The sequence below is a fragment of the Antrostomus carolinensis genome, unplaced genomic scaffold, assembly GCF_000700745.2.
Source record: "Antrostomus carolinensis isolate BGI_N321 unplaced genomic scaffold, ASM70074v2 scaffold9851, whole genome shotgun sequence".
Lineage (NCBI taxonomy): Eukaryota > Metazoa > Chordata > Aves > Caprimulgiformes > Caprimulgidae > Antrostomus > Antrostomus carolinensis.
Window position 1 is genome coordinate 6,960 of NW_010294867.1, and position 9,080 is coordinate 16,039.

A 9,080-nucleotide genomic window follows, 5' to 3' on the forward strand; every position below is an offset into this window, starting at 1 on the left:
AGCTCCGTTGCCCTTCTCTGGACACGCTCCAGCACCTCCATGTCCTTCTTGGACTCAGGGGCCCAACACTGAACCCAGCACTCCAGCTGTGGTCTCACCAGTGATTCCCAGTGCAGGGGGACCAGCACTGCCCTGCTCCTGCTGCCCACACTGGTCTTGATCCAGGCCAGGATGCCCTTGGCCTTCTTGGCCACCTGCCCACTCTGCTGCCTCATGTTCAGTCCTACCTGCTGCCTCAGGTGCTGCTTCTCTGCTTCCTGCTTGCGCGGGTTTATGTCCAAGGATTGTGTTGGCAACTTTTTTCCAAGGGATTCTTGGAGCAATTTAGTACCAAACCATCTCAATAAACTCGGGGAGAACCCCCCAGGTTTTATTCCACGTTTCTACCAATGGCTGGATCGAATGTGTAACTTGTGTGTTGTTGACACCCTTGATTTTACCCTGAGGTGACATGGTTCGGGGGGGGATCCAAATACCAAAGTGTGTTCAAAATTAGAATCACAGAATCCCAGACTGGTTTGGGTGGGAAGGGACCTTAACGCTCCTCCAGTCCCAACCCCCCTGCCATCAGCAGTGACACCTTCCACTAGACCAGGTTGCTCAAAGCCTCATCCAACCTGGCCGAGAACACTTCCAGGGAGGAGCAGCCACAGCTTCTCTGGGCAACCTGGGACACTGGCTCACCACCCTCACACCAAACAATTTCTTCCTAATATCTAATCTAAACTGATCCCCTTTCATTTTAGAGCCATCATGGAATGGAATTGTCATTGCTTGGTTTGTTTTTGATACCAAAGAATGACCAACAGTAGCTTTTGCCTCCATAGTGAGGAGACAGCAGCAGGTCTGTGCATTAATCTGGGTTTTGAATTCTGTCCTAAGATATTTGTCTTCAGATTCAACAGATACGTGCAGTCTGTCACTTTTTCTGTTGATACCATATTTTTTGGGGGAAGAAAGTTTTTCCAAACTGTTACATGATTCTGGTGTCACTGAACCATGAAGCTGGACTGTCAGTGCTGCAGTCCTCACTAGAGGATTCTCATACTTTTTTTAAAGAGGGGGATACAAATAATCTGTGCATTTCAGGAGAGCTGTGGGACATACACTATTGTTGCCCGTTTTGGATTTGCAGCATCATCCTACATTTGGAGCTCAGGGGAGTTTGTGCTCCAGAGAACCATTTTGCTGATGCCTGAAGACATTGTAGCTGAACCACTTAATACTCCTGCTTACTTTTCTATCTGCAGACGTAGAGCCCTTCGTGCTCCCAGAGCTGCAGCGATGCAGGTGTTGGAACATGTCTCTGAACAGGACTGCACAAGAATTACAAGACACTTTGTTCCTCTGTTATTTTATCTTTTTTTTTTCTTTTTCCAGATTCCAGAGACTTATTAAAGGAATTTCCACAGCCTAAAAACTTACTCAACAGTGTGATTGGACGAGCCCTGGGCATTTCTCATGCAAGGGACAAGCTGGTGTACATCCATACTAATGGGCCAAGAAAAAAGGTAATCTTGTTGTGCTGGGGATGGGTGGCGAGTGGGTATGTCACACCTGGAGTGGGAAATGAGCCAAAAATACTGCTAATCGTGGAAGGAACTCTTTAATAGAGAAAATTCTAGAAATTATTGCATGTAAAAGTTGCATGATAATCTTTCAAACACGAAATATTCTTATTTTTTCCTGTTTTTCTTTATTTTTACATACTTCAGTAAGTTTATAAATATAGCTCCAGTCCCTCTGTTTTTGTCCGTGGAAGGATGGATTTTTTTCTTTAATATCTTTTTCATTTTTTAGTATTTTTTTTCTTTTAGTAGCTTGCTGTAACCTGCTTTTCTCAGTAGAAAGAGGCACAGTCTCTGCTCACATGTGTTGGGCTACGTACCCCAGTACCTTAGAAAAATTAAAATTAAAATTGAAATGCTATATTTCAGACCTTAGTAAGCCTGGATTTTACTGTAGATTCTAACAGAACAACTGCCTAAGCCTAAAATGTTTAATTGCAACCAGCAAAGACTCTGTTTGATTCCACACCAGAAAAGAAGAATTTCTTTGCAATGGAGGGAGGCTTGTAAGACTACTTAAAGGCAAAATGAAATGCAGACTTCTTTTTTTTTTTATTTGTTTGTTTGTTTTGTTAAATGAAGCAGAGGAATTCCAAGCAGACAGTTTGCCAAGTAGTCTGAGCACTGACTGGGTTGTGAGAGGCTTAGATCCGAATCTGAGGAGAAGTTCTTAACCGATGGGTGCTCTGTGTTCAAGAGTTTGCCTCCTTTTATCACAGCAGCTCTCAGTCTAGAGCAGAAATCCCTTCCCAGCTGAAATTTAACCATAAAGTACGTTCCAGGAAAAAAATCCTGATGGATTAACATTTTCCAATAATATTCTGTCTGAAATTTCCCAGACAGTTTTTATTACCACATCCTTTTTTAAGCATCCCTGCATCTTAGGTAATACATTAGTAATGGTTACTTTAGAGTTCATTTATTATTTGTGTTTCTTGCTCTTCCTTGAGCAGTAGTTGCAGTTTCCTCACTTAAATTTTGAAATGCCATAACCAGTGCCTCATCCTTTTCATTTGTGTAATGAGTTCACAGTCTTGCTTAGCACTTAAATAGATTAACATTGAGCGTTACTTCAGATTTAAAAAAAACCAAACAAAAACCAAACAAACACAAATGACAAAAAACAACAACAGAGGAGCTCGTGGAGAAAATGAGGGCTGAATCACAAAAAAACCCAACCCAGAAAAGGTGTGTGGGGACAGAAGGGCAGGTGAGACAAACTGGAGATGTCTCAGTTGGAAGTGAACAAGGTTTTTTTTCCCTTTCTTTTTTTTACTCAGCAGGTCTGTGCCTTTTCATGCAGAGCCTCTAGGCAAAATACGGAGCAATTTCCTCCAGTAAGATGAGATTCAGATGGTAGGCAGCCAGCCAGATGTCGACTGTTGAAAAGTCAGGAGCCTTTTCTCTAGCCTTATAGGTGGGGTTTTCCCAGTGGACCTACATGCCACCTTTCATCTTTGCTGCAGAAACAGGAGAGAATTCCTTCGGCATTTCCCTTCTTTGAGCCTTGCAGAAGCTCAGCTGCAGGATCTGCAGAGCCAGGAGTAGAATGAATTCTTGATTTAGAGCAATATTTTTAAAAGGAGAGGGTTCAGCTTTCAGAATTCTTTGCCTCTGCAGGTTTTTCAGCTGCTCGTATCCAGCTGTGCTGGCAGAAGAGGAGCTCTGGTGGTTCTGTTACTTCTCTTAATAGCTTGTGTTGGGCAGCACCTACTGAAGGCTGGGTTCTCATGTGCATGATGAGGAAGGTGCTGCCTGTGTGACTGTGCTGAAATATGCTTCAGTTCTGTGCCTTGATGAAATGTGCCTTGAGAACTGGGGGCAGTTTGGGCACCACAGGAGAAAAAGGATCTAAAGCTGCTGGAGAGTGTCCAGAGGAGGGACACAGCATTGGGGAAGGGTTTAGAGGAGAAGCCGTACAAGGAGAGGCTGAAGGCACTTGGTTTGTTCAGCCTGGAGAAGAGGAGACTGAGAGGAGATCTCCTGGGGGTCTAGAACTTCCTCCCCAGGGGAAGAGGAGGGGCAGGCGCTGATCTCTTCTCTCTGGCCACCAACGAATGCCAGGAGCAGAGGGAATGGCAGGAAGATGTGGCAGGGGAGGGTGAGGTTGGCCATGAGGAAAAGGTTCTTGAGGCACCCAGAGGGTGGTGGAGCACTGGAACAGGCTCCCCAGGGAGGTGCTGATGGCACCAAGCCTGACAAGATTCCAGCAGCATTTGGCCAAGGCCCTCAGGGACATGGTGTGAATGTTGGGCTTGTCCTGTGCAGGGACAGGAGTTGGACTCCAGCATCCTGGTGGGTCCCTCCCAGCTCACAACATCCCATGATTCCAGCAGTTAGGAAGATTTTGCTTGCTATTGCAACTGGCAATGTTTCAGAGAGTACATGTTGCTTCTCAGTCCTGCTCTGGTGTGCTGCAGTAGGAACAGTTCCTCTGAGACAGAATTGTTCCTGTAACGAGCTCTTGGCGTTTGATTTCTCTGAGCTGACACACTGCAGCCAGTGAAGCTCTGGCCCAGGGTACGTGGCACTGTGCTGGAAGTCAGCCCAGCTCCTGGGCCTGGCTTGGCTGTGCAGCTCCTGTGTGACTGTGGGCACCTCGTATCCCTTTTTCAGGCTTTTCTGTCTACATTCCTAGAATGGAGCTTCCCATAAAGGGACTAAACAAGGAGTTAGTTTGGGATTTTCATTTGTAGTTCCCTTCTTTGCCTTTCTGAGACGTTTGAAGCAGGTATACTGGTGGAGAAGAGATATTGTTCTGCGCTGTCTCACTTTATGGGTTATCTTTGCTTTTCAGAAAGTCACTCTGCATATAAAGTGGCCTAAGAATGTGGAAGTGGAAGGCTATGGGACCAAGAAGATCGATGCCGAGAGGCAGGCAGCAGCTGCAGCATGTCAGCTATTCAAGGTGAGCTTATGCTCCTCCTTAGCTTGAAGAAACAAGCCTTTGAGTGTGGAGGCCTCATCCATTTCGCTGATATGATTTCTGACTTTTATCTCTCTCTTTGCCTGTTCACTTTCTTAGTTGGCCTATCTGTTAATCAAGGGTAGAGGGTGAAGTCTTGAGCTGTCTGAATCCATTTGAGCTTAAAAGCCCACTCACTTCAGCCAGGCATGAATGCACTCAGTTCTTTGAGTTCTGGTCTTTGCATTTTATATCCTAGATTTTAATCAGCTTTTATCTTAGTCTCAGCATTTATGGCAAGAAATAGAGCTTCCCTCCAGTATATTTGCTGTTCACTAACTCACACTTGTGTCAGTTTACCTCTGTGTATTTGCAAGCGTAGTATCTTCAGAGGCTCCTTTCCTCTCAGATAAGTGTAGCAATTCCATGTTCTGGTTTACAATTGCTCTTTAAAAGTTACTGTTGGTCTGCCTCTTATTTCTGGCTGGAAGTGGTTGGTAGGTGTGCACAGCCAGTATCAAACACGTACACTAAGGTTATAAAGGTCACCATTTACAATATGGTGTGACATATCTGACATATCTGCAGCTGTCTGAGAGGAGGATGCAGTTTTGTCTTCAGCTCTGCCACTGACTGTTGTCTGTAACCCTGAGCTTTTGGAGTTTCCCTTTCATCTGTGGAGTAGGAACAATGATACCTTCCTACTAAGGAGCCTAGAAAAGATGTTGCAAGTGCTCTGACAATAAGAGAGCGTTTTGATTTGCTTGTAGATCAAGAAACCCACATTAAGAAATAACTATTTAGTTTTTAAATGAAGCCTTCAGAAGTAAAAAACCGCAGCATTAAAACCAGCAGTTTCTTCAGCTGGCCTCTCTGCTTAGGCTAGTTTCTTTCATCCTGTGATTAGCAAAACTTGTTTCACTGACTGACTTCATTCCACCTGAAGCCTGACTGGTGCTCATTCAGTTAACATTCACTGGAAATATATTCTTGTTTCATCCTCAGTAGTCAATACGCGGTGAAAGCATTGTTTCCTGCTTTCTTTGAGAGCCTGTAAGTTTTCAAAGGAAAAAAAAGTTCCTACCTACACTTATCATATATTTTTCCCCAAACTTTGGAAATGGCTAAACTGTACTTTAGTTTAGAACTTAAAAAAAAAAACAAACCCCAAACAAAAAACCCCAACACATTGAAACCATAGATTCAGCATGCAAAGTTTTGAACTCTGATGATTTGCCAGCTAAACCTATAACCCAACAGAAGTCCCTCATGATGGGAAACCTTGTGCAATCATAACTATAGAAATATAGTTATATTCAACATAGATATATTCAATTATAGTTATAACTATGCAAATGCTGCTTTAAATAAATAGTCATCAGTTCAAGAAAAGGAGTAGTGTCTGCTTGGTGCAGAGAGTGTCTGAATGTTGTGACTTTGAGTACAGCAGCTAGCAAAGTGAATTCTTGCTGTCTTGAGCACTCCTACAGCACAAAGTAATACAGTCTTGTCTAATATGGGGCCATGGAGAGGCACAGAGCTGTAACTTTTAATTTATTGCAGCCCTCTGGTAAGACATGGTGTGTGGTGCACTCAACGTACAAAGCTTCATGTGAGGTTCAGTCCTAAACGTAGGTGGTAGGCCAGCAATAATTATCAGCTCTCCTGTTTCAAAAACTGCTGGGTTAGGGAGGTCTGACTGCTGCTTGTACAAAGAACTGTGAAAAGGCAGGAGATGAACCATTCCCTGAATTGTCATGTTATCCCAGATTATGTTTGTTTAGATCAGCTTTTCCAAAAATATGCATTTCATGCTCTGAGGTGGGTTTCAAAACTTGAAAATGCTAAATATAGCTACTAGTTTGTAAAATACTAATACATCTTGGCCCACCCTTTCTAACAAGCTATGTGATGCTAGGCAGTTGTGCTCTGGGAAGTGAGATTAGTGAATGGATTCCCTTTCTTAAGAAATCATGTCGGAAGGAAAGCTTTCTGTTTCTGGAAGCTTCTTTTCTTTCTCTCCTTTTTCTGTGGGATATGAACAAGTTGCTCCTGCGTTGCTCTCCTCTACCAGACGTGGTTTTGTTTCCTGCACTTACCCATATCAGTCTCTTTGCAGCTAACAAAACCTTTTTCTCCTGTAGGGCTGGGGTTTGCTGGGGCCCAGAAACGAGCTCTTTGATGCTGCAAAGTACCGGCTCCTTGCTGACCAGCTCGGCTGTCCCGATGAGAGGTGGTGCTCAGAGGGCAAGTGGCGCTCCAAGTCCGGACCTTCTCTGGCCGACTTGTCAACTTGCTGGCGACGGATGGAGCCGGATGATTCCATCCAGCCCATGGAACAGGGCAGGATGCCTAAAGCAATGAGGAGAGAAGAGCTGGAGGAAGGGGAACTGGAGGAAGGGGAACTGGAGGAAGGAGAGCTGGAAGAAGAAGCAATTGATGTTTCTGATTATCTACCTATGGCACATCAGGACGCTCGAACCCCAGGCAGAGATGCAAGGTACGTCTGCCCTGATAGCTGCTAATCCAGGGCAGTAAAGGAGAGTGGTTTTTCTTTGTACAGCTGAGTTGCAGCTTCCCACGTTGCTGGTGTGGCCTGTAGATAGGCCAGACACTGACTGCTGCACCATTCTCTACGTGAGCAGTAGTGGGGCAGCCTGACCTTGTACCTGGCTGCCATCTCACGAGAATGCACAAGCATCTTCTCTGGAGTCTTGCCCTTTGGATTGACAGCTGCCTGTTGTTACCTGCCTTTCTTATTCTTCTGGGCCTAAAGAGGTTTCCATTCCCAGAAACTGTGCATGTGCACTTAGACCTTTTATGACCACTCTGGTTTTGAGGGCAACATTAAATCTGCTCCTTTTCATCACCATGGTTGCTTGCTTGACCTAATATTTTCTGAGCACACATCTTTGATTTTTTTTTAATAGTCTACAGGAGTAAGATCAGTAAGGACCTGGTGGTGGTGGATGTTTTTTAGGGATGTTATTTGCATTCAGAATTAATTGTTTGTTAAATCTGTTAATGCTCTCTAGTTTGTAGCATTAGCATAAAGGTTTGATTGCTTTTTAGTAGGTGACTTTATTGGGCTGGGTGATTGATCTGTGGCTGACAGATTTTAGTCACAAGATGCAGCTTGACTTGAGATAACCAAAATCAACTTTGCCTTTACCTGTTTAGTTTCAGACCTCAGTAGCAGACCTGAAGTGAGATATGTCTGAGCAGAAAGTGGGTATTTGTATAACAAACTGTTCTCATTTTCCATCCAGCCGAGGAGGGAGTTCCATTGAAATGACAGATGACAACACTGCCATCCGTGCTCTGACACAGTTCCCACTTCCCAAAAATCTTCTGGCCCAAGTGATTCAGATTGCAACCTCTTCCTCCACGGTCAAGGTAAGATGCTGTTTGACTGGCCCCTGCCAGGGACCTGCAGGGGATGAAGCTTAAAGACTCCAACTGGAATCACTTTGGGTGCTTTTTTGGGCAGCTGAGAACTGGGGAGAGAAGAGAGGTTGAAACTAGGCCTAGAAAAATCAGCCTGGAGAGTGGAGGAAATGTCTTAATAGAAACATGAGGAGTAGTGTTACTTGAGGCCAGGGTGATAGAGGAGCTGTTGTGTGAATGAAGGAGAATATTTTTCTAAGGTGGTAAGTTTGCATTTCCTCATTTATCTGCAACAAACACAAGTTTGTGTTGCTCAAAGTAACGTGTAATTTCTGTGCTGACAGAATCTTCCCACAACTCAATTCTTGACAGTATCTGGTGATCCTCCTCCTTGGTATGTGTCACCCACCTCCTTTCCAGACCTCATGCGCTCAACAAACAGTAGCTGTGCTCCACCCCAGAGGCTCTCAGTGATGTTCTCCACACAGCTGTCTGCTCTCACTTCTGCTTACCCAGTGCCTTGTGAGCTGTGGGGGTGGAATTCAGACCAGTAAAGCAGTTCTAGTTCAAAAAAAAAACCAAACAAAAAAACCCCAAACAAACCAAAAAAACCCCAAACAATTTAAGTTCTGCTTAGAAATATTGAGGTCTGTTTGAAAATGCCTGCTTGGTTCTGTAGCCTCTTTAAGATCTCCCCCAGTCTGATGTTGTTTATGTGCCTTTTAGGAATACATGCAGTTCCGCACAGTAGGCACCAAGACCAAGATCTGCAAGCTCACGCTCCGCTGGCCCTGTCCGATGACTTTCGCTGCCAAGGGCCGTCGCAAGGTGGAGGCAGAAAACAAAGCAGCAGCCCTGGCCTGTCAGAAGCTTAAAGTAAGTGCATGAGGCTCCTACATCCCATGTCTATAGTGACTGTGAATAGGGGCTGCTTGCAGCTGACTGACCATATGGTGACACCAAGCTGAGTGGTGCAGTTGTTCCTGAGGGACAGGATGGCATCCAGAGGGACGTGGACAAGGTGGAGACCTGGGCCCGTGTGAACCTCATGGGGTTCAACAAGGCTAAGTGCACAGTCCTGCACCTGGGTGGAGACAGTCCCTGGTATCCATACAGGCTGGGAGATGAAGGAATTGAGAGCAGCCCTGCAGAGAAGGACTTGGGGTTACTGGTGGATGAAAAACTGAACATGAGCCAGCAACGTGCGCTTGGAGCCCAGA

At 44.9% G+C, this 9,080-nt stretch overlaps 1 protein-coding gene across 1 annotated transcript in view; it reads left to right on the top strand.

The window, feature by feature from the left end:
• The first annotated feature begins 1,384 nt into the window (after positions 1 to 1,384).
• Positions 1,385 to 9,080, top strand: part of DHX30 (DExH-box helicase 30) — a 22,637-nt gene continuing 14,941 nt past the window's right edge. Inside the window, 5 exon segments of the mRNA XM_010177783.2 lie at positions 1,385 to 1,511; positions 4,366 to 4,476; positions 6,618 to 6,973; positions 7,743 to 7,869; positions 8,587 to 8,736. Coding sequence (XP_010176085.2) covers positions 6,780 to 6,973; positions 7,743 to 7,869; positions 8,587 to 8,736 — 471 coding nt within the window. The 5' untranslated portion in view covers positions 1,385 to 1,511; positions 4,366 to 4,476; positions 6,618 to 6,779.